Genomic DNA, 25,465 nt, shown 5'->3' with positions numbered 1-25,465 from the left:
ATGTTGGTAAATGAATCCCCAGTCAAGGGCAGATCAGCAGTTTTGTCAAGGGGTTCCATAGGTGTAAACTAGAGCCTGTATTCTATTATGTCAGACTGCTCCTGAAAGCTTTTCATTTAGTCATTTTCATATAGAGTGCATAGGATGACCGTCTCTGCACTCAAGGGGTTTAATTTATTTGGATCAAAGGGAGACAAGTGGAGATTCCCAACATGGGTGTGGGAAGGGAGCAGTGAGGGAGGTGGTTCTATGTATCCCAAGATATTGCTCCCCTAGGGATAACAGGCAAGACCTGTGGTAGCTGTCCGTCAGGGTAGGAAACTTGACAGCGTAAAGTTTTGGAATAGCTGATGCAAGAAAAGAGGGACACTGCTGCCCAGTGGCGGTGGTTAATAAAAGACAGCAATAAGTGCCAGATGCTGTTCAAGTAGGAAAGCAGGAAATGACTTCAGAGATTGGGTGTTGCAAGGGAAGTACCAAGGAGATGACTTCTGAGATGGCCCTCGAGTATGGGTGAGACGTGTAAGGGAGAACAAACCTGACTCCATATTGGATCTGTTCCTTTAATCTGTGTGCTCTGTTGTCTGTTCTTAGTTATGGTGACTCTGCACCTTTGTAAAGGAATGTTGCCCATAGCCTGAAATAGAGCCCATTCTCAAGGCTCTGCCTCCCAGGCTCATCCTTTAAAGCAGGGGTCCTGGTCCTTGGCCTGTCAGGGAGTGGGCTGCACAGCAGGAGCTGAGCGCCGGGCGAACGAGCGAAGCTTCATGTGCCTCTCCCCATCGCGTGCACTACCGCCTGAACCAGTCCCCCGCCACCCTGTCGGTGGAAAAACTGTCTTCCAGGAAATTGGGTCCCTGGTGCCAAAAAGGTTGGATACCTCTGCTTTAAAGGTGTCATACTTTTCATTCCTGTAAAGATAAAAAGTTGCAGAACAGAGGATAACATCTGTCTTCTTGAAGGTTGACAGGAATATGGCGACCTGACTTAAGTGGACAGCTAAAAGCACAAAGGATTATCACATCCCCTCTGGGGTCTGGCGGGCACCAAGAAGTCTGCAACAACCAGCCACACCACCCTCCTTTCAGTGTAAAATAAGCCTTGAATTCCAATTCAGACGGGTCTTTGGGACACCAGTCTGCCACCTTCTCAGTCGGCTGGCTTTCCAAATAAAGTCACCGTTCCTTGCCCCAATACCTCTTTTTGCCCTGTTGTGAGGACTGGAAAACAGAAGTGGTGGAGTGCGCAAGGGTGGCGGCAAAGAAAGGTAATAATACTTGGTCTGACAACACTGCAGTGGAATGAGAAACTGCTACTGAGCAAAGGCAAAAGTTTTTGTTTTTCCTTCTGCAACCAGGCCCAGTAAGCCCCGCCCTTGAGGGAGCAGGTCTCGATAATAACTTACCGCTCTGTTACACGGTGAGGAAGGAGCAGTACTAGACCCCGTAGTTGGTCTTCGAAACCGGAAAGTAGCCCCGGACGGATGGGGCGGAGACATGTGCGGAGAGGCGGGACTTCCGGTACGGCCCTTGGGCCAGTTTCCGGCGTCCTCAGGCCGGCGTCCTCAGGCAGCCGTCCCGGCTCCTTTTTCCCCGCCAAGGATACTGCGGAGCGGAGCTTCTCTGCTGGCTTCTCTGTTAGCGGGGCGTTTGCCTTTGCTGAGGACGGCGTGCGGAGCCCGGTGAGGAGCCGCACTGGGACAGGCGAGCGCCCGCCTGTCTGGAGGCTACATTTCTTTGTGAGCTGGCTGGGGACAGACCGGTTGGGTTTCTACGCCACCACCCTCCTGGGGCCCGGACCAACCGGGCGCTCGCTCTTTGAGGATTGCCCACCCCTCGCGGCCTTCGGCGCGGCGCCACCACGCGTGCGCGGCGCGGGGCGAGCCGCACTTCCGCCAGGTCTCGCGTGCGCTGGGCGGAAGGTGGCTGTGGGGTGTTAGTCCTTCCCCCTAACGTGCCCCTGAGCTGTATTTTGAAGCCGGCGTCCCTTCGGGTCAGTCTGGCGTTTGCCAGGTGCTGGAACTTTCGATGGGGGAGGCTGCGTGACCAGTCTTGAGGCCCTTTCCCACCCGGGAGAAGGAGGGAATTGCAGTTGAGTTAGTGCTGAAAGAGCGTTGTTCGTGGAATCCTTCCAGTTATGGAGACCGGGATTCATGAGTTTAGCTAATTAAAAACTCTTTATTGAGCGATCAGTAGTAGTACAGGGGGAAAGGCAACAGCCCTTTGACTCACAGGGCTCCACGGATGGAACAGAGTGAGGAGTGTACTAATGGAGCACGCTGGGGGGTCCTGGCCCAGACTTGGGAGAAAAGGAGTTGGACTCAGGAAAAACAGGAAGTGATATTTGTCTGAGACCCAGGGACTGAAGGAATTGGTCAGGGAAGGGAGGATGTAGGCGACAGGGGTGGTAGAATTCAGAGAGCAAAAAGGTTTCAGACAAAAGTCCAGCGATGAGGGAGGTAACGTATAGGACTGGTGGGCGACTGCAGTGCCATTGAACTTTGGTGCAGGAGTAGACACAAACGAGTTGGAGAGGTAAACCAGGGCTCTGGACACCAGTGTACATTGTTCATATTTTATCCTGGGCGCAGTGGGGAGTGACTGCATAATAACATTTGTTGAGGGAGTGCATGCATTGTGGTTCCCGACTTTTTCACTGGAAGCATATGGGGAAGAAAAAAGAATTTGTACTCTCCAGGGGGTGAGTATAAATATGTCCAGAGACATATTGAGAAGAGCCCCAGCCTCCCAGGAGAAAATTTATATTAAAATCTGTTTTAAATATTTATGTACGTTCTTAATGATAGGTCACAGTATATCCTTATTTTGGTATAAAATGTTTTCCCATATCCTCAAATTATACTAATGCTTTAGGACTGTATCATATTTATCCTGTGATTTTTGTAGCCCTTGACACATCCATCATGTCCCCCCTGCCAGCACACACACACCCACCCCCAATACGCATGTATGACCTATAACCCAGCCTTTCTATTTGTGGAACACTGTTCACAATATATGTATTACTTCCTTTAATCTTCCAATCAACCATTAGAGGTGTTATTCTTTCTACTTTAGAAATGAAGAAACTCAGGCTGAGATGTTAAGAAAATTGCCCACGTGCACACAGCTAGTGAGTACAAATCCAGGCATGTACAACTCCTTAGTTCTTGTACTTAACCACTGCACTGTTGCATTTCAAAAAATGGATTTGGAGCTAGAAATAGGGAGAAGAGTCGAAGCAGAGAGGACATTTAGGAAGTTGTTGAAATAGGCTAGATGATAGATGATGATTTCAAAACTAAGATAGTTTTAGTAACAGTGAAGAGAAGTGAGTGGATTCAGGACTGTCCAGGAGGTAGCACTGACATGATTTGATTTGGCCCTTGACTGGTTGGGAAGAAGGCTTGGGAGAGTCGTGGGTACATCTACATTGATGGTGCTGCCATTCGCTCAATAAGGGTTGCAGGATGAAGAGCAGCTTAGAGGGTAACAAGGACTTGGATTGGGATGCCCCTGGAATATTAAAGGGGAGATGTCCTCTGAAGTATCTTGAAGAGTTCCTTTTGGGATGAGAGAGAATTTACTTTTATTCTTTGCATTGAATATGTACCAATATCAATTGTTTATGACTTTCTAAAGTATATCCCACATAACTTGTTCAAGCCACGTGAGATGGTGGGACGTGGACTCAATATAAACAAACATGGACCAGCTTTGAAGCCTTTTCAGTTTTCTGGGGTGATACTAATAGTTTACAATTACAGTTTATCAAGTACCGACTTGTAGTTCCGGTAACAAGTATTGTAAAAATTTAGACAAGAAAAGAGATCATGGCAGAAGTGATAGAGGCCTGTAGTGGAGCTAACTGAAGAAGTATATTTTGAGGTTTGAGTGGTACACCTCAGTTATGTTCTTATAGGCCTCAATCACTCTCAGATAAGCTCTATAAGAGCATTTTAGAGTTTAAAAGGTATGTTCTATGGAACTGATGAAAGCGCTTTGGTAACATTAAGTCTATGTGGACCCTTCAATAAAGATTAGAATTATCAATATTTTTATGACCGTTTAGTGGTTCTGGTCGGACAGTTTTTTATTTTTTTGAATAGTACAATTCTTTTGTTGTTTTTCTAGTCTTGTTTATATTTTATTCTTTAATCACATTTGGAGTTAACTTTTTTTTTGTGGCTGGGCCGCACGGCTTTCGGGATCTTAGTTCCCGGACCAGGGATCGAACCCAGGTCCCAGCAGTGAAAGCACCGAGTTCCAACAACTGGACCGCTAGGGAATTCCGAACGGAGTTAACATTTTTTTATTGAATATTAGGTGCCTCTCATAAAACTTGGGTTTTGAGAGACTAAGTTTTAGGTCCTTCTGTATGTAAAAAGAGAATGCTTTGTCTACATTTTGCATAGCCTTACCTTTTGTGGTGCAATGTATTTTAAATTAAAGAATCCTTTGTCACACATACAAATAGAGTCGCTAGCAACAGTCTATAGTCTTTTGAGTAACAAACTGTTTCCCCTCTCAGGCAGGTAATAGTTGATGCTATTGTTGATGTAATCCTCCATTTCAAGGTCATAGTAAAGATCAGAAATCGAATAACATATGAGGACTGTTATAAAAGAAAAGATTTTGCAGTGGAATCTTGATTAACCAGAGCTCTTAATATCTTTTTTTTTTCCTCTGCGCTCTCCCCCCATCCCCCAGCAGATTCATTATAAAAGGCAAACAGAACCAGGGAGTTATTTTAAAATCAAAATACTTGATGAGGGTTATACTGATGTATAATGATTGGACTAATTTAGTTTTTTATAAAATTAAATATATGAGAAATGACTGACTAAAACAAGACTAATTTTTATTATGAAATATGTAATCTACACAAGAGTATGCAAAACATATGTAAGTTTTAAATAATTATAATAAAAAACACCTGTGCACCCACTGTCTAGGTCAAGAAGACTTTAGAGGCATCCTTGTGCTCCTCCTGGTTTGTATCTCCTCCCCATCGCCTGGAGGAATCCCTATCCTCTTGTGTTAAACATTCCCTTGCTTCTCTTTCCAGTTTTATCACCTATGTGTGCTATAATATGGAACCATACGGTATGTAGTCTTTTGTGACTTGATTCTTTCACTCTGTAGAAGAACATTACCTAGGATGATGTAACTGTAGTTCATTCATTTCCACTGCCTTTCACAGTCTGTGTATGAGTATACCACAATTTATTTGTCCATTCTTCTGTTGATAGACATTTGTATTGTTTCCAGTTCTGGCTTTTACAAACAGTGCTGCTTTGGACATTTTTGTTTGTATTTAATGGTAGAGTGTGAAAGACTCTCTCGAGGATATAATACCTGGGAGTGGAACTGCTGGGTTACAGAGCATAGTGATTCCAAACTAGTTTCCAAAATGATTGTACTGTTTTATTGTCTCACTAGCAGTATAAGGGAGTTGCCTTTTTTTTTTTTAACATCTTTATTGGAGTATAATTGCTTTACAATGTTGTATTAGTTTCTTCTGTATAACAAAGTGAATCAGCTATACGTATACATATATCCCCACATCCCCTCCCTCTTGCGTCTCCTTCCCACCCTCCCTATCCCACCTCTCTAGGTGATCACAAAGCAGAGAGCTGATCTCCCTGTGCTATGCGGCTGCTTCCCACTAGCTATCTATTTTACATTTGGTAGTGTATATATGTTCATGCCACTCTCTCACTTCGTCCCAGCTTCCCCTTCCCCGTATCCTCAAGTCCATTCTCTACGTCTGTGTCTTTATTCCTGTCCTGTCCCTAGGTTCTTCAGAACCTTTTTTTTTTTTTAATTTTTAATTTATTTATTTTTGGCTGCATTGGGTCTTCGTTGCTGCATGGGGGCTTTCTCTAGTTGTGGCGAGCGGGGGCTACTCTTCATTGCGGTCCTCGGGCTTCTTATTGTGGTGGCTTCTAGTTGCAGGGTGCAGGCTCTAGGTGCGCGGGCTCAGTAGTTGTGGCTCGTGGGCTCCAAAGCGACGGCTCAGTAGTTGTGGCGCACGGGCTTAGTTCCCCATGGCATGTGGGATCTTCCCGGACCAGGGCTTGAACCCATGTCTCCTGCAGTAGCAGGTGGATTCTTAACCACTGTGCCACCAGGGAAGCCCCAGAACCATTTTTTCTTTTTTAGATTCCATATATATGTGTTAGCATACAGTATTTATTTTTCTCTTTCTGACTTCCTTCATTCTGTATGACAGACTCTAGGTCCATCCACCTCACTACAAATAACTCAATTTCGTTTCTTTTTATGGCTGAGTGATATTCCATTGTATATATGTGCCACATCTTCTTTATCCGTTCATCTGTCAATGGACACTTAGGCTGCTTCCTGGCTATTGTAAATAGAGCTGCAATTAATATTGTGGTACCTGACTCTTTTTGAATTATGGTTTTCTCAGGGTATATGCCCAGTAGTGGGATTGCTGGGTCATATGGCAGTTCTATTTTTAGTTTTTTAAGGAACCTCCATACTGTTCTCCATAGTGGCTGTATCAATTTACATTCCCACCAGCAGTGCAAGAGGGTTCCCTTTTCTCTCCACCCTCTCCAGCATTTATTGTTTGTAGATTTTTTGATGATGGCCATTCTGACCAGTGTGAGGTGATACCTCATTGTAGTTTTGATTTGCATTTCTCTAATGATTAGTGATGTTGAGCATTCTTTCATGTGTTTGTTGGCAATCTGTATATCTTCTTTGGAGAAATGTCTGTTTAGGTCTTCTGCCCATTTTTGGATTGAGTTGTTTGTTTTTTTGATATTGAGCTGCAGGAGCTGCTTATATATTTTGGAGATTAAACCTTTGTCAGTTGCTTCATTTGCAAAAATATTCTCCCATTCTGAGGGTTGTCTTTTTGTCTTGTTTATGGTTTCCTTTGCTGTGCAGAAGCTTTTAAGTTTCATTAGGTCCAATTTGTTTGTTTTTATTTCCATTTCTCTAGGAGGTGGATCAAAAAGGATCTTGCTGTGATTGATGTCATGGAGTGTTCTGCCTATGTTTTCCTCTAAGAGTTTTACAGTGTCTGCCCTTACATTTAGGTCTCTAATCCATTTTGAGTTTATTTTTGTGTATGGTGTTAGGGAACGTTCTAATTTCATTCTTTTCCATGTAGCTATCCAGCTTTCCCAGCACCACTTATTCAAGAGGCTAGGGAGTTGCTTTTGAAAACCTTTGATATTTTCTGACTTTTAAATTTTGCCAGTCTTTTTTGTTGTAGTGATTTCATTCTGCTTTAAATTTGCATATCCTTGATTACCAGTGAGTTTTGAACATCTTCATTTGTTTATGTGCTCTTTTGTAAAGGATATGTTGATGGTTATTCATTTGTTTCAGATTTGTTCCTTTTTAAAGGATATATTGAGATCCTGTGCCATTTTTGTATTGGGTTGTTTGTCTTTTTCTTAATATTTACAGTTTATATTTACTGGATTCTGATCCTTTCTCACATGTGTTGCAGATTTGTTTTTCACTCTGTATATTTCTACTCTTTCTCTCTTTACAGTACTTTTGAAATATCTGTCTTTTCCTTTATTCCTTTATGCTTTTTATATAATAAGAAAGCCATTCCTACCCTTAAATCATGAGATACTTTCCTATCTAAAAGTTTTACAGTTTTGCCTTAAACATATGGTTGTTTAATCTTCCTGGGGAAAAAATGTGTATGAGGTATGATATGGGAGTCCAATTCCATTTTTTTCTCCTATGGATAGTCAGTTGTTCAACACCATTTTTCTTTCTTCACTGGTCTCAAACACTATCTCTGTCATATATCAAGTTTCCACACACTGGTTCGGGTAGGGGGTGGGGGGGTCCTTTTTTGGGTTCCCTATTCTGTTCCATTGACTTTGTCTCTTTATGTGCTAATACCGTAACATCTTAGTTAATTACAAGACCTGATTAACTGTCTGGATATTAGGGAAAGCAAGGCTCCCATCTTCTTTCTCTTCAATTTTGGCTGAAGTGTCTTGGCTATTTGCACTGGTGTGTAAGTTTTAGAATCAGCTTATCAAGTTCCACAAAACCCTTTTTGGGATATTGATTGGAATTGCTTTGAATCTGTTGATCATTAAAAGGGAAAACTGATATCTTTGTAGTATTGGGTCCATTAATAGATCTATCTATATATTTGTCTTCTATGTGTCTTTCATTATAGTTTTATAATTTTGCCATAAAAGTGTTGACTTCTTTTGTTAGACTTTCCTGGTAACTGTATGCTACTATAAGTGATATCTTTTTTTAAATTAGTTTTCTAATTATTTGTTTGTGACATAGTGATTTTTTTTAATTGCTATACTTTTTTACTTTGTTAATCTGTTTTAGATTCTTGAATTTTTTGTATATACAGTCAAATCATCTGTGAATAACGATAGTTTTGTGTCTTCTTTCCAATCCTTGTACCTTCTTTTTCTTGCCTTACTGTACTAGCTAAGGTATCATTTGCAATGTTAAATAGAAGTGGTGAAAGTAACATCCTTGTGTTATTCCCTATCTCAGTGCTTTCAGTATATTACTGAAAAGTGATATCATAGTATAAAGTATAAGTTACACACTGATAAATATCAGTATATTACTGATAAATCTAATGTTGGCTATATATAGGCTTTTTGTAGATACTCTTTTATCAACTTAAAGAAGTTCCATGGCTCAATATAGTAATGATCTCAGTCTCCCAATATTGCTTTATAGATTCAGTGCAGTTCTAGTCAGAATCCCAAAAGGGGGGTTTTGGTGTTTGTTTTGATGGAAAATAGCAGTCATCAGCATGGATGAATCTCAGAAATACAATGTTGAGCAGAACATGAAAGTTGCAAGATTATGACTTCATCCTTATAAAGTTAAAAGACATTAAAGCTGTGTGACCGGTAAAAATATAAAGAAAAGCAAGAAAATGATTATCACAGAGTTCATTATGTTAATTACTTCTGGGAGGTGGGACAGGAATGTAATTGAAGGGGCTCATATAGGACCCTCAGCAGCATTGGCAGTGTTCTAATCTTAAACTAGGGACTGGCTAAACACACAAGTTTCATTTTTTGTATTACTATTATTATCAGGTATGAAAACGTCTTTCTTTTGCCTTCAACCCATTTTTAAGAGAGATCTTTATAAAATTTGTTTTCCTCCAAGAGTTGAAAATTTGTAAAAATATTGCAATGAAAACCATATACCTTTCACCCAAATTCACTAATTGTTAATATTTTGCTATATTTGTTTTATGTTTCTCTCATGCATTGCACTTATTTGTCATGTCTTTTCACATTCCTTTAATTTAAAACAATTCCCAAGCCCCTTCTTTGTCTTTTATGACATTGATATTTTTGAAAAGTTCAAGCTAGTTGTTTTATACGATTTGGAATTGTCTCATGTTTCCCTCATGATTGATTTGTGTTAAACATTTTTGGCAGAAATTCTACAAAGGCAGGATGACTACAATGGTCTTCTCAGGAAGCACATAATGTCAGTTTCTCGCATTATTAATGGTGTTACTTTGATCATTTGGTTAAGGGGGTACCTGGCTGTTTTCTCCACTGTAAAAGTATCTTTTCTCCTTTGTAGTCAGTGGAGAATCTTAATTTGTGGGTGATTATTTGAGCTTGAGTGATTAAACAGTTGACCCTTGAATAATGTGGGTTTGAACTGCATGGGTCCACTTATACTTGGATAATTTTCAGTAGTAGATACTATGGTGCTACACAGTTGCAGGTTGGTTGGATCCAAGGATGCAGACGAACCCTGGATGTGGAGTGTGGACTCTAAGTTATGCATGAATTAACCCCTGCATTGTTCAAGGGTCAACTGTACTATTCCCCAACAATTTTTCATCAAATGGTTTTATCATGTGTTATGCATTTCTGTTATTTTTTCTTTTTGGTGCCCCAGATTTGGCTAGTTGGAACCCCTGGTTCATGTGTCCTTTTGTCCACCTGTGACCTGGTAAAACAATATGTTGGCTCACCTTGTATTTTGGCTGACCCAGTCCAGGTTTTGTTTAGTGCACTTTAGCTGCGCTCATAGCTATTGGAGTCTTGTTGCTGCTTGTTCGTTTTGGTGGGCGGTGCTAAGAAATATATGTGTATTTAAATTGCAGATTCATAATGACACCTCTGATTCCAAACCAACACAGGCTTCTTCCTGTCCTCCCATTCCATGTTTATAGCTCTTTTCTTCCATTTAAGAACCCTAATTTTTTTAAACATCAGCAGTATATTTATACTGATTTGCTCAGTCCTGTAACATGCACAGAATTATTTTGGAACTCATACCATTACCAACAACAAACCTACTAAGTAAAGTTCAAGATTGCCTTGCACTTCTTTTGTCCTTTGCATATATCCTATGGCAGGGCTAGAGTCAGCACTCTGCAGAAGTTGTCTTAGATTAGTTTGTGTTTGTATTCCATTTTAGGGCTGGTTTTGTTTAAGTTTGAATATTATAAACCATTAACATGGTTCAAAGTCAAAACTAAGCTTGGGCAAGTTAGTAACTTCTCAGTGTCTCAATTTCCTCCTCTGTAGGATTGCTGAGAAGTTTCAATGATGTAGTAAAGACTACAGAGTGTTTAGCACAGTGCAGAACACCTACAGCGTCCAATAAATATGAGCTGTTCTTATTTCCCTTCTTTCTTTATGAATTCCTCCCAGTCGCTTCTCTTGCTTTTTACTTTTCCTGGTCTGTGACCCCAGGCTATGCATGGGGTGGGGTAGGTGGGCAGGTGGAGGGAGGTACTTGTTACACAGTGATGAGTGGGAAGGAAGAGGGCACATCCTTTATGTTCCTACTATGTGCTTATCACTGCCAGGCATTCTCCTTAACTCAGCGAGCCCTCACATCCCTGCAGGGTCTTTACAAGTATTCTTCCTCTTATACAGACGAAGAAATGGAGGCTTAGGATGAGGAATGCTCTTGCCCAAGGTTACTCAGCTAATCCTGGACCCTGGACCTACCTCACCCTCACCACCTGGCTCTGCTTCCCCCACCTTCTGCATCTCCCTCACTTAGGACCTAAGTTCTAGCTCACTGAAGGGAAACCCCGCTCAGATTTGGGGAGCACATATAAGGAACAGAGCAGGCCTGGATCCAGCCGGAGCACCGTCTCTATGCCTTCCTCCCTCTGTATCCCTCCCCAGTCTGGACCATGCTGACAGCTGGCCCTGTGGGAAAATGCAGTTCTCTCCAATATGCCCAGTGGCAAGTCCTCTATGCATGCTGATCAGCAGCTAGCACTTGCCAGCAATTGGCTACAGTTCTGGGTTTAGTCTGGGTTTATTTTTTGTATTTATACCTTGTGTGCAGAGATAGCTGACTTGGAGTAGGAGCCGGGTCTGGAAAATGAGAGAAGCAAAGGAGCTAAAAGCTAGAAGCTGAGAGGGAATTCAGGGGTCATCTTTGCTATCCCTCTGCCTCCTGACAGGACTACACCTACGGGAGAGCAACATTTAAAAGGGTAACACTGGGCAGTCTGGAGTACTACTGGCAGCTTTGGGAGATGGACCCAGCAGGGACTAGCAGGCCAATGTTGAAGAAGAGAAAATCGGGGTGGGGGGGGGGGTAGTGGTATGTGATACACTGATTCTTTCATCCCAGATAGCCCAACTGTAGGCGGTAAAGTTTGAGGATTCGGGATTTCCCTGGTGGTCCAGTGGTTAAGACTTCGCCTTCTAATGCAGGGATGCAGGTTCAATCCCTGGTTGGGAAGCTAAGATGCTTCGCGGCCAAAAACACAAACAAAAAAAGATTGAGGCCTCATCTTGCCTCCCTGCCCCACATATTGAAGAGAAACTTAAAACCAGAGAAGGCACTAGACCAAGGTCACACAGTGAATTTGAGGCAGAACCAAGACCAACACCTGGGCCTGGTGACTGCCAGTCCTGAACTCTCACAATGACATCTCAGAGGGAGCTAGTTAGGAGAGAGAGGTCTTCCCCTCCATCCACCGTGCGTCCCATGGATGTCGTAAACCACCTGAGAACTCTTCTGGTAGAATTCTCCACAAATTCTTGTTCATTGACTACTTGTATCTCCCCTGGTTCTTTCCCCCTTTTCTTTCTGCTTCTCACTTTAAAGAAGATGGCTCTTCCAGCTCTGCTCTCACATCAGGGCTTGACACAGTAAGTGCTTAGTACACATTTGCCCTATGAAGATACAATGAATGGGGCAACTTGGCAACATCCTGTAAGGGTGAAGATTAGCACATGCCCTCAGACTGAGGAAGACCCCAGAGAAATGTTCACACACACGGCCACCAGGAGACATGCAGAAGGATGTTCGTAGAGGTGCTCTTCACTATAATAAAATGTGCAAAACTACCTAAGTCTTCATGATCAGGAGAACAGAAAAGTTAAATTGTGTTTTCACACAATGGAATACCACACAGCAGTGAAAAATGAATGACCTATATCTACATGTGTTAACATGGCCACATCTCACAAACAGTGTGGAGTGGTAAAGCAAGTCATGAAGTGTCTGTAGAAGAACAGTAATACAAAGCTTTCAGCACATCAAAATCAGGAAAGTAGTAACCTTGGGGAGGGGGAGAAGTGGAATCAGATCAGAGAGGGTACACACAGTGCTCTAACTCCTTCAATGATGTTTTATTTTTGAAGCTGAATGATGGGTAAAGGGGGTTGTATTATCCTTGATACCTTTTGTATGTCTGAAATACTTTATTCTAAAAATTTTTTTAAATGGAAAAAAGAATAACTTAAAAAAAACTAAAAATGAAGTCCTATCCTATTCTCTTTAGCTTCCACACTATTCTTACCCCCTCCCTTATTATCTTTAAACCACAGATATACCTTATACTCTACTGTATATATGATATAACTCATAATAAACATATTTTAAAGGGAAAATATGCAAAAGGAAAGTCAGACATTGTAAGGTAAGGAAAACATCTCCTGACTAAAGTTGCTTTGTAACTTGAAATTTCCTCCTCACTGACCAGTATAAATACTAGTAGCTCTTTGGCCATATATGCTGCTTCAGGATATAACCCAGGAGATGGGCGATTAGAACATTTCATTGTATATAACCAAAGAGGGAAAAGATTTTGCCAGTGATTTAGGGCTTCCTTCCATCCACCCATTCTTCAGAGTACATTTTCTCATATGTAAAAATAAATGCATGGGGCTTCCCTGGTGGCGCAGTGGTTGAGAGTCCGCCTGACGATGCAGGGGACACAGGTTCGTGTCCCAGTCCGGGAGGATCCCACATGCCGCGGAGCGGCTGGGCCCGTGAGCCATGGCCGCTGAGCCTGCGCTTCGGGAACCTGTGTTCCACAACGGGAGAGGCCACAACAGTGAGAGGCCCGCGTACCGCGAAAAATAAATAAATAAATAAATAAATCTGGTTGTCTATTTAAAAAAATAAAAATAAATGCATGAATTGTTCCACGAAGAGTTATTTTAAGAAACCTGAAGTAAATAGTAACCTCTTTTTTTTTTTTTTTTTACCATTTTCCTTCCTGTGGTTTTAAGACTGAAAAAAAAAACCCTAACCATTACAAAAGTTTTATGGATCAAATTTGGATTTTTGATTTTTAAAAAACTTTTTTTCTAAAAGGGAGGCAGCTTAACACTAAGTATCTGTCTAGATATGAATGATATTTTGAAGACTTACCAGTTTTTAATTGTCCATTGTTTCCTAAACTGTATTTTTAGTTTCATTTGCTCTCTCTTAGGGAATGAAGGATGGCAGCATGCCGTGCATTAAAAGCTGTTTTGGTGGATCTCAGTGGCACACTTCACATTGAAGATACAGCTGTGCCAGGCGCACAGGAAGCTCTTCAAAGGCAAGCTATCCTCCACGTTCAGCTGACAAATATGTTTGTAGGTGCCGTTTTACCAAGGCAGATCATTAGCTGAATGGATGGCCTTAAGGTGGCATTTCACCAGTTTACCATATATACAGGAACTGCCTTGGGCTTAGCTAGAAGATGTATGCATTGTAATCTTCCAGACATTTTTCTCTAAGCCTTTTGTTAGGTTTGGCCTTTTGATTTAGTCTTTTTGTTCTTTATGTGTATCTTTTTCTAAGTCGGTAGTGTAAATTTGGGAATGAAAACTCGATACTCTGAAATGTGGAATAAGTAGCATTGGAAAAATCACAAATGAATCCTGGAATCACAAAACGAAACACACACATATACAAAGCCATAGTTCCACGCACTCTTCTTCATCTAAGATCTAACACTGAGTGTGCAGCTGCTCAAAGAAAGTTTAATTAAGGAACTTGAAATTTTAGAATTATTTCCATTAACTAAACTTAATGCTTTTGAATGTTAGAGATTGTCTTACATTTCTGATGCATCACCACAAGTCTAGATACAAAATACATAATGAAAGCTTGGTAAAGTGAACTGAATGTGAATGTTTGTTCCTCAAAAAAGTACTCCTCAGTACAACAGAACTAGTAATGTTATTAAGCATCTCATCTTCAAATAATTTAGCGTTTTCAAAATCAACAATAGCATGTGGTGCTTTGTCATTTTCAAACCTTAAAATATTCACATAGTATGCTGTTGTTCAGGAAATCTAGTGACTAGTATCACAGTGCCAGGTATTATGGCAAGAGATCAACACTGACTTGGCACTCTCTCAAGGAGCTTACTCTCCATTTGGGGCTTCAGTGAGTGTGAAGAGATTTTAGATCTGGTAGGTGTCATTTGGAAGCTGTTGACTTAGCCAGCAGTCATGACATTCATTTTACAGGTGGACAACAATATGTTTAAAGCCTGAAGTAAATCAGTTGGAGACGGGCACTTTCTCTTGACTCCTTGCCATGGTCTCTCTCAGGCTTTCTAGGGAAAAGGATGTCTGTCGGTCAGTCTCCTCTCCTGTTGGACAAGAGCTTTTACTGCTTCAAAGATGAGCTTTCTGCTCTGGATGGAAAGAAAAATCTTATTTCTGGTGAACAATGAATGCCATCTCCAAGTACCTCTGTAAACTATCAGCCTGCCATTCTGGAGGGGCAGGAGCCTACAGATTGTTCTCTCACTGACACTGGCAGGTTTCCATCCCAGAGAGATTGCTATACTGTCACTGCCAGTTTTGGTTTCTATAGAAACAGACAGACTAAGGGAAGTTGAGGGACTAGCAAAAAGAAAAGGTTTTTAAAATGCTCTTTAAAAATGATATGATCATTTCAGTACTTAGACTTGTTCATTTTTAAGATAATAGTTACGTTGAAGTATTCAATTTCTTTTGAGAGATAAACTACCAAATGTAATGTGTTTTTCAGAAAAGCTACCGTACAGATATTATAGAGATAGTCATGATTATAATGAACTATTTAATCATATAAATTTATGAATGCTCTCTGAGTGAATTCTTAAAAATCTCTTTTCTGTTTTATTTGCTTGCTTATTTTAAATTATGGATAGGGCTTTATGCCTTGTGTCTATTTGGGGCAGGTATAAGATAAAAAGCAACAGGGTATTAATATAAAAATTTTAATTGTAGGTAAATTATTTTTAGGTTAAAGCACTGTAGGACCAAGAAAATAATTTTTGTTTTGAAAGAAAGCTGGATTATCATGAATTCTTTCTCTGATACCTGATTGCCAGTTTAGGTTCCAAAAGCAGATTATGGAATCAAAAGTAGTTCAAAGGGAAAACACATTCCAGTCTAAAAATGGAATGTTTCTTTCTCCAGGTAGTTTCTGTTTGTAAACTTAGTAGCACATTAGGGCTTAGCCAGTGTCTAATTGGCTAAGAGGAAGGAAGAACTCTTGAGGTGTCCTCTGTTCTTTTAGTATAGGGGGTCAGACCCTATCTAGGACGTAGGCTGGAGTTCTTGTCACAGCCCTACTGCTGCCCAGCTGTGTACAGCTGAGCCCAGTCATTAATCCTCTAGGCCTGAGTTTTCTCATCTTCAGAAGTTTACACTAGTAGATAATCTCTAAGGTAACTTTCACCTCTCATATTCTGTGAGTATGGTGGTTACTAAGTGTTGAGTTTTTTTGTTTTATTTTTGTTTTTTACTTCTTTACTAAAACCCTGTAGTAAAATTCAGTTAAAGTATAGAAGGCCCTTGAAAGGGTAGACTTTACAGCCTTTGGAGATGAAGCAGTCCACAGGGTGTGGATAATCCGTAAGCAATTTTGAATAGATTATAAAACCTACTGGCCATAAAAACACTTACTCAGTGACTTACTCTTAATTTTCTGACCTTTGGCAAGTGCTACCAAATTAGGTTTTATGGAGCTGGAATGTAAAAGTTGCCTATTGACACCTGAATTTTACTTTTCCAGGTTACGTGCTACTTCTGTAATGGTTAGGTTTGTGACCAATACAACCAAAGAGAGCAAGAAAGACCTCTTGGAAAGATTGAAAAAATTGCAGTTTGATATCTCTGCAGATGAAATATTCACTTCTCTGACTGCAGCCAGAAACTTGATAGAGCAGAAACAAGTCCGACCCATGCTGCTGGTTGATGATCGGGCCCTACCCGATTTTAAAGGTAAGAGAAATTTGGAAAGATTTAAAAATTGGTTCTTCATATCTGCTTATAAATCATTCTTAAAACTGGATGTTTAGAAGTATTTAGTCAGATTTTGTCTGTCGTCAGTAGTTTGAATCTAAATTGGTGTTTCTCAAACCTGTTTTGACTGCACTCCAAAATAAGTGAAACACATTCCATAGAAATCCAGGATGTATGTATGTGTATTTGTACATGTTAAACAGTACTCTTACTTGTGAGATGTACTCTTATTTTCCATTTGGCTTACTTAACTGTGTGATTTTGATACTGCTTAGAGTCCTCCAGATTAGTTTCACAATCTACTAATGGATCATGGCCCACAGTTTGAAAAAACACAGGTTAAGATTTCTTTGAGTATTATAATCGTCATTCCTGGAGCCACGGTATTAGTTTGATTGTATGAGATAAACCAAGGTCAACTTGTTTAAAAATAGATTTCATTCTGTATGGATTGAAGTTTTTGCAATGACCATGAAATATTTTCAATCAAGAGAAAATAAAACTTTTCTCTTTGGAAAAATTAACAAACTGGGAAAATATCCTTGTGTTATGAAGCTTTGCAACACTGCTTTTTGTAGGTGATACTCAGAGTGAAATACACAATATAGAAAAAGTGGGTATAAATACATCATTATAAAACCATGTGATAGCTTTACAAATAATGATTAGAGAACTTCAGCACGGATATATAGTTAGGCAGAACCTCAGAACTTATACTATCAGGAAATATAACTGTATATCAATCAGAATTTGCAAAAAACAGAAACCAACTTTGGGTGAATTAAATAGAAAGTAAATTTATTAAAAGATCTGACTAGGGCTTCCCTGGTGGCGTAGTGGTTGAGAGTCCGCCTGCCGATGCAGGGGACACGGGTTTGTGCCCCAGTCCGGGAAGATCCCACATGCCGCGGAGCGGCTGGGCCCGTGAGCCATGGCCGCTGAGCCTGCGCGTCCGGAGCCTGTGCTCTGCAACAGGAGAGGCCACAACAGTGAGAGGCCCACGTACCAAAAAAAAAAAAAGATCTGACTGCTGACAGGATATAAAATGGCACAACTCCTGCAGAGAGGAATTTGGCAGTAGCTCTCAAAATTGCATGTGAAGCAGTACTGCCTCTTGTAGGAATCTACCTCCAAGATGCAGTAACAAAAATGTGCAAGGACGTATGAATAAGGTAGGTTGTTCATTATGACCTTATTTGTAATAACAAAAGATTGGAAACAAACCAAATGTTCATTGGAAGAGACTGATTAAAACTATGAAATGTCCACAAAATGGAATGCTTTGTAGCTGAAAGATAAGTAATGGCGAATTCTATATCCTGATAAGAGTGATCTTCATAGGATATATTAAGTGAAAAAATTATGGTATAGAAAACCTTACACGCTTTTATCTGTGCAAGAAAATGAGAGGAAAATGGATATAAATGTATTTGTCTTATATTTGTGGAAGGAAGCTGAAGGATGATAAATGAAAAACTAGTAAAAATGGTTATCTAAAGGGGGAGGGTGGGAAGAGGAGAGGTGATTTCTCTAAAAGTACATTATTATCTAGTTTTGACTTTGGAGCCATGTGAATATTTTACATATTTAAAAGACAATTAAAAAGTTAAAAACTAACCAATCCCTGAAAACCAAAAACAGATTGAAACAAATGAACTCTGTATAAAGTTGGTGACATAACCACTCAGATAAAAGAATTACTTCAGATGACTTTAAAATTCAGTATTTTGACAGTTCATTCATGGGGGGATCAATTCTAAGGATAAAAGAACTGCAAAGAAATCTAAAACTGCATTCAGTAGTATTAGTGTTATTTTGTACTTATAGATGTATTATATGATAAAGTAGTAGTTACGCTAGTATTGTTAGTACTCCAGATTTTAAGTGTAAGTGAAAAGAGATAGAAATATAAAAATCAGATGAGGTATGTATTAATTTTGAATTAAAAATATTATCATCTCCCTTATTCTCTCAAAAAGTACATATTATCTAGATCTTCTACTAAAAAGGCATAGAAGCAGTGAAGCCCAGTGGTCAGACTGGTGTCTACTGTGGTTTCCCACTTTAGTTCCTTGGAGAAATGGGTGATTCCAGATCTGGGCAGGCGTTATATGAGTCTGGGATAACTAACTGTTAGCAAGGAAACTATTGAAAACTAATAAGGTCATGCCTAAAGGACACTGAAGCCAATTTGAAGGGATAGTTTGAGCATCAAAAAGAATACTGATTGCAATAGATTGCAATGCATCGTACGTATAAAAAGTTCAAAATGATATTCATCCCACAAAACTCATTGGTCACTATGGGAAGTTGTTAGGGCAGTAACTCATTCTGAAAATGGATAAACGAAACAAGCATTTATCCTGCCTTTCCTATTTTAACTATATTTTATAGTAACTAAACATTTGATGAGGGTAAGTTCTTTATAGAAGAATTATAGCTAGCAAATGCAAAAGGAATGGCAGAATTAGAAAATCACCATTTGGCAAACCCTAGTGACAAAGTGGGAGAGTGGCATGGACATATATACACTACCAAACGTAAAATAGATAGCTAGTGGGAAGCAGCCATATAGCGCAGGGAGATCAGCTCAGTGGTTTGTGACCACCTAGAGAGGTGGGATAGGGAGGGTGGGAGGAAGGGAAGGAGACGCAAGAGGGAAGAGATATGGGAACATATGTATATGTATAACTGATTCACTTTGTTATAAAGCAGAAACTAACACACCATTGTAAAGCAATTATACTCCAATAAAGATGTTAAAAAAAACAAACCCTAGTAAAATAGGCAACAATATCAATAGATTTTAAACACATTAAGTGAAGAGTTGATGGGGAACTTCAAAATGGAGGAATCAGGCTGACACCACTTGAACCTATTGATCAGTGTTAACATCACTGGAAGTAGAACACGCAGAACTCTTGTGCTCCGTGATGTGATATAATTGGAAATTCATAGCATTGCCTATAAGTACTCTTGCCTAGTAATTGAATGTGAACTTATGAAGCCTCTAGATTCAATTACTCGTTTAAAGGAAATAATAAGAGTAAAGGAATAAATTAAATAATATCACAAGCAATCAGCCAAATCTAGAATGTGGGACCTTTTCCAAGATTAATGATCTAGTTGCTCCAGTAAGTGGAGAGGAATGTTGCTATAGAATGAGATGTAAATGATAACAATCAAATACAATATATGGACCTTGTTGGGTGCCAATTACATATCAGATGTAAAAAGACATTTTGAGACATTTGGGGAGATTCAAATGTGGACTAGGTATTGAGTGATATTAAAGAATTATTTTAACTTTGTTGGTGTAATAATGTTAAGGTGGGTTTTTTTTTAGGTCTTTATCAGTTAACGATACACACTGAAATATGAAAGGGTGAGATGATACTGGAATATACTTAAAAGACTTTAAAATATGTAGAGAATGGTAAATAAGATTGGCAAAATGTTGATGACTGCTAAAGCTGGGTGATGGGTACATCAGGGCTCATTATGAGCTAGTCTTTCTACTTTTTAATATTTTTTAAATGTCCATGACAAAAAGAAAAAAGCCTGTAGCCCACAGAACTAACTGCCCAGGGGAGCTGGAGGTTAGCCTCAGGGGCTGTGCGCTGAGGAGCGGCGTGCGACATCTCATGCAGGGCTGATCCGGCGCCCTCAGTGTCCCTGCTGAACACTGACCTCTGCAGCTTGCCTGTTCACCCCAGTAGCACTGGAGATTGGAAGTTCCACCTAGCACTGCTGCCTCAGAATTTCCAGTGAGGTTCTCCCTGCTGCTTGATGTTCCTAGCTCCCAGTTTAAAGCCCGGGGCGGGGTTGGGGGGTACTTTTGATTGGCAGAACCTCTGTCTCAGGCCAGTACCTGTAGCTGCAGAGGCTGGAAAATAAGTATCTGGTGTTTTCACCCTCTCAGGAGAGGGTGAGCTCTGCTCCTCACTAAGCCTTATGAGCTAGTGGATTCCCTAATTATGAAAATGGTATTCAGAAACTGGGCTATGAGAAACAATGACAAATACATTCTATAATCAGTGTATTTATATTTCTGAGTTAGCTGAAGTACTGCAAAACAATTTTTTATTCAGATTTTTTACTTTATTTGAAGAAAGTTTCTAGTTGTGCAGTAGTGAGCTGGAGTTGACATATATAAGCACAATCTCTGGTCTGGAAGAAATCTTTGTTATTTGATGTAAGACTAAACTTGCAACATGTTTGTATACATGAAAATACCCAAAGTAGATAGGTTTTTGAAGGGAATGGAAATATCTTGGCTAATATTGAATATCTTAGCCAGTGGTAGATGGAGATAATAAAAAGAACACATAAAACTCCAACTCTTAGCTGTAGCCATTGATTTGATTTTCTTCCTTTAACAAACTTTAACCAATTACTCAATACTCATGGCTGCTGGTAAGGAGGAAATTGGAAATCTTGGGTATCTGCTCTTTCTCCTTCTTCCCCTCACATTTTGGTAGAATCAATAATGAGAATGCAAGCAATAAGACAGGCAAATAGGAATCAGCATATGGATAATGCACAGACACTTCAATCAGAGTTTTAATAACTGTGATGGTGGAAGTACTTGTTTGGTGCTTGTATCTAAAGTCTTGTCATCAGGTACCAAGGCCTTAAAACATGCTTTAATTATAGAATAATATTTGTGAAACTAGAAGTGGATTAGGTATTATGTAGAAAACTATAGACCCTACAGTGCATTCATGTTTATCATGATGGTGTTAGCCTCAGCTATTATCACCTAGAGAGTCTAATTTTCCTTGCCTGTTAGGTTTTCAGTCCCTCATCAGTTGCTATTGATCTTATAGCTCATAGAGAACTGTGGCTCTTCTTGTTGATTTTAATCAGTAAAGCTTTTTGAAGTTAGAAATTGTTGCTTGTTTGAGAACATCAGGTTACAAGTTTCAGTTTCGATCTTCTAGTTACTCAGTAGCTGTAAGACCATGCAAAAGGAATATACATAAATACTAGGAGACCTTTTTTTTTTTTTTTAAGTTATAGCTGGTACTTCCAAAGTACACTGGGCAAGATGATCTCTTAAACTTCATATTATTGCTACAGCAAAAATTTGTTCTTGATTGACTAAAACTACTTTATCGTAAAATGTGACATTACTGTTAATTGCATTTTTCAATAATTTTTTCTTTCCATTCCCAGGAATACAAACAAGTGATCCTAATGCTGTGGTCATAGGATTGGCACCAGACCATTTTCATTATCAAATTCTGAATCAAGCATTCCGGTAAGTCTTTAGCTGTTTATTTTTCATGTGATCATATACTCCCTTCTTCTCTTCTTAAGTCTTTGTCGTGTAAGGTTATACCTAATTTACTTTCTGGCCACCTAGATTGTAGGTTTACAGATATCTTAAAGATCACTTCAAGATCAACATTAAATATTTATTACTGTCTTCCTTAGTTTTTTAAAAATAATCAATATGTTAAAATGTGATGATCACTGGGGTTTTTCTGGTTCGTAGGATCAATATTCCGGGGCAGAAATTCATAATCAAATTGTAAATCTAAAGCTAGGAGTTTTATTATCACTCCTGTGATTCTTCACTGACTATGATCTCTGAAGGAAAATAAGATCCAGGCTAATTCACCCAAAACAGTAAATGTGATTCTTCCTCCAGAGAGAATCCAGGCTATCGAAAAAAGTTGGCACGTTTGACCACACTTTCAAAGAAATTATTCGACGAGTGATAATGGTAGTCTGATCTGTGATTGTGGCAGTAGGGATGAAGAAAACGAGATTCTGGTATTGTCAACATGACTTGATGGACAGTTGGGTCAAGGGGGTGAAGAAGAACAGTGAGTCAACATCTAGATATCTAACCTAAGTGCCTGTGATAGAGAACACTCCCTGTGTGGGTTCAGGAGGTGATGAGTTTAGGGTGGAGCTCTTCGAACTGTGGGCTATATAAGTGGAGGGGTTCCAATAGCTGCTGGTAGAAATTGAGGAACCACAACTGACACGTAAAATGTTATAAATCTTCAATTGTGTGTGCATTTTACCGGTATGAACTCTTTACTGCTACTTCCAAAAGGCAGGCTGCATACTGGTTCTCATACTTCCTAAACTAAATTGGATCCGAATTTATTTGCAAGTCTACTCTAGAGTGAGATTGTGATTTTTTTCGCCTTGGATTTTTCATTTTTTATAGATTTTTCATCTTTTATAGATTTTTCATCTTGCCTTTTGCTTCTTGTTGAACATTAAACAGTGTAATTTGCCTTTAAATTTATGACAAGTTAAGTAGTCCTACATATTGCATAGATGTACCTTGAACTAACTTTAAAAAAAATTTCTTTAATAGCTAGGTAAATTTTTGGAATTTAACATCATTTTCTTACCAGTACGAAGATATTCAGGAATCATTCTAACTTATACTTGATGTAGAATTCACTTCTTGATGTATATGTTCTAGAATCAAAATGTTAAAACTCACTACAAGGTTCACACATCTGGGCACATTATTTGATCTTGAAGATGGCTACCCTGTGTACAATCTATGTGGCCAGAAATAGCCCTTTGGGAACAGTCACCTTTTTTCCATTTGCACATTAATTTTAGATCCTCAGTTATGAAAACTATGGCTACTGAATGTACTTTTATTTGTGACTCTCTTAGTTACTGTGACAGTCAAGCCTTTGTTTAAATAAAAACAAATTCACTTTTTATAATTGCTCAGTAGACATTATTTCCCAAAGATCCACTATTGTGCCAGATTGCTTGAGTATTAAAATTTCTTTGCTTCACCTACTTCAGTTTTCTACTCTAGCTTCTTGGGGGACAGGGGGACAAAGGGATTATCTCACCAGCTCCTTAAGGTTTATAACTATAACCAAAACCAGTTTTCATTTGAAATAGAGAACCTGCTATTATATCTTACTTCCGAATTTACCCCCTGCTACATTTTATTCATTTCTGAACCACAGAATTCAAGGAGAAGGTATTGATTGATTTTAGCTGGTAATTTGGGAAGGACCTAATATTTAATAGGAAGTTGGGAGGTCTCTGTCTTAGATAAATACTAGACTCAGGGTATTAAAATGTATGTTGATATAATCCTGACTTTGTAATTGTTTGCGTGCTGTCTAATTAGCACACTTCCCTGACCATACTGATTGTTTTAACACTACATTTTAAAGCGTTACAGTGCACTTATAAGTCAACTCTGATTTCACAAATGCACTTAACAGCTGGGTGGAAAGTTAACAAAAGGATTTTAGGTCTTGCCCTTCTTTGCATATTGATGTCTCCGCAGAGACTATGCCTTCCAACCAATGACTACAGCTGTTTGGGTTGTGACATCTCAAATGCACCGCCAACTAGTTAAATTACTATTCAGGTTCTTAGTGAGGATAAACATTGGATTTTAAACCCCGTTGCATATCTGCCTTGAATACCAGCTTTAGGGGCATATTGCCTTCAGGCAGATACATCAACCTTCCACATTACACTCCTCTTATTTACTGTATTTTGAGTGGGTAGGCCCCCCTGAAATGCATAGTATGCTCTGTCTACAAAAATGTCTTAAATGTCTGAATAAAATTGAAAACACTGAATTTTAAAGAATTGATTTTGGGGAAGGATGTGAACCACTTATAGGGGATAGACGTGATTTGGGCTTGGATTCTATGAAACATTCAAATCCTGAGAGCCATGGATGGCTTTTTACCTTTTACCTAATACTAAAAGGTACAAAGTGTAATATAATGAATACCCATATGCCTGTCAATCGGTTTAAGAAATGCAAGTTATCAACACGTTTGATATCCCCTGTGTATCCCTCCTCAGTTTTGTCAGCCAAGACCCAAAAGTAATCAGGATTGTGAATTTCTGTTTATCATTGTCTTGCATTTCTTTATACTTGTAACACATACGTAGGTATTTCTAGACTATATGTAGTATTATCTTGCATGTTTTATACTTTATGTGTGTATCAGTTTGCTTTCTTCCCTAGAAATAATGTATGATTCATCAATATGAATGCCTGTAACTCCATTCATTTTCACAGTTGTAGTACTAGCTTGTAGCAAGGTCTTTTTTCATCTTCTGACCTGTTAGGGGAAAAAAAGCTTGAGCATTTCAGTAAGGGACCAATTTTAATTAAATTCTATTCGGAGAAAGCCTTCCTGGGCAAGCAGATCACTTAATCTAAATGAACTTGGTATTAACAAGACTAAAAAATATCTTACTTCAAAATTAATACGTCCTCCCGGAATAAAGATGCAAAGGTAGAGAATGGACTTGAGGACGGGGCCGTGGGATAGGGTAAGCTGGATCGAAGTGAAAGAGTAGCATTGACACGACCAAATGTAAAATAGATAGCTAGTGGGAAGCAGCTGCATAGCACAAGAAGATCAGCTTGGTGCTTTGTGACCACCTAGAGGGGTGGGATAGGGAGGGTGGGAGGGAGACGCAAGAGGGAGGAGATATGGGAATATATGTATACGTATAGCTGATTCACTTTGTTGTACAACAGAAACTAACACACCACTGTAAAGCAATTACACTCCAGTAAAGATGTTAAAAAAAATTAATATGTCCTCATTGTGGAAATTTTCAAATGCTCAAAAAAGAAACATGAATAAACAAAATTACCTGTGATTCTCCACCTAAGAGAACAACAGTTAACATTTTAGCATATAGCTAGTTTATGTTTCCATGCACATATATATTTAGACAAAAATGAGAGTGTATACATACTATGCGGTAATTGCCTTTTAAAAAGCCGACAATATATTGTGCATGTTTTTCTATATTCTTAAATATTCTTCTAAAACATATTTGATTCCCAGAGCATATTCCACTTTAAAAAATGCAATAAATTGTATAGCCATGTATTTCTGATTGTTAGTTATTTTCAGGTTTCATGAGTTAGTTTTTTATAAAAAACTTCTGAATGTGTTTGTTAAGCAATAT

The 25,465-nt window shown here is 39.2% G+C and overlaps 1 protein-coding gene across 4 annotated transcripts in view; it reads left to right on the top strand.

Moving 5' to 3' along the window:
* Positions 1-1,509: 1,509 nt before the first annotated feature.
* HDHD2 (haloacid dehalogenase like hydrolase domain containing 2) overlaps positions 1,510-25,465 on the top strand; it is a 37,921-nt gene continuing 13,965 nt past the window's right edge. The window contains exons 1-4 of one of the 4 annotated variants that reach the window (XM_024734688.1): positions 1,510-1,738; positions 13,714-13,824; positions 16,284-16,492; positions 21,692-21,776. In XM_024734688.1, the coding sequence (XP_024590456.1) occupies positions 13,724-13,824; positions 16,284-16,492; positions 21,692-21,776 (395 nt within the window). In that variant the 5' untranslated portion in view covers positions 1,510-1,738; positions 13,714-13,723. Of the gene's footprint in view, positions 1,739-1,972; positions 1,993-2,467; positions 2,701-13,713; positions 13,825-16,283; positions 16,493-21,691; positions 21,777-25,465 lie in introns of those variants that run through there. The other 3 variants (XM_024734687.1, XM_024734690.1, XM_024734689.1) reach the window with 3 other exon arrangements.

The sequence above is a fragment of the Neophocaena asiaeorientalis genome, unplaced genomic scaffold (assembly GCF_003031525.2).
Source record: "Neophocaena asiaeorientalis asiaeorientalis breed wild unplaced genomic scaffold, Neophocaena_asiaeorientalis_V1.1 scaffold322, whole genome shotgun sequence".
Lineage (NCBI taxonomy): Eukaryota > Metazoa > Chordata > Mammalia > Artiodactyla > Phocoenidae > Neophocaena > Neophocaena asiaeorientalis.
This window is presented reverse-complemented; position numbering and strand designations above follow the sequence as displayed.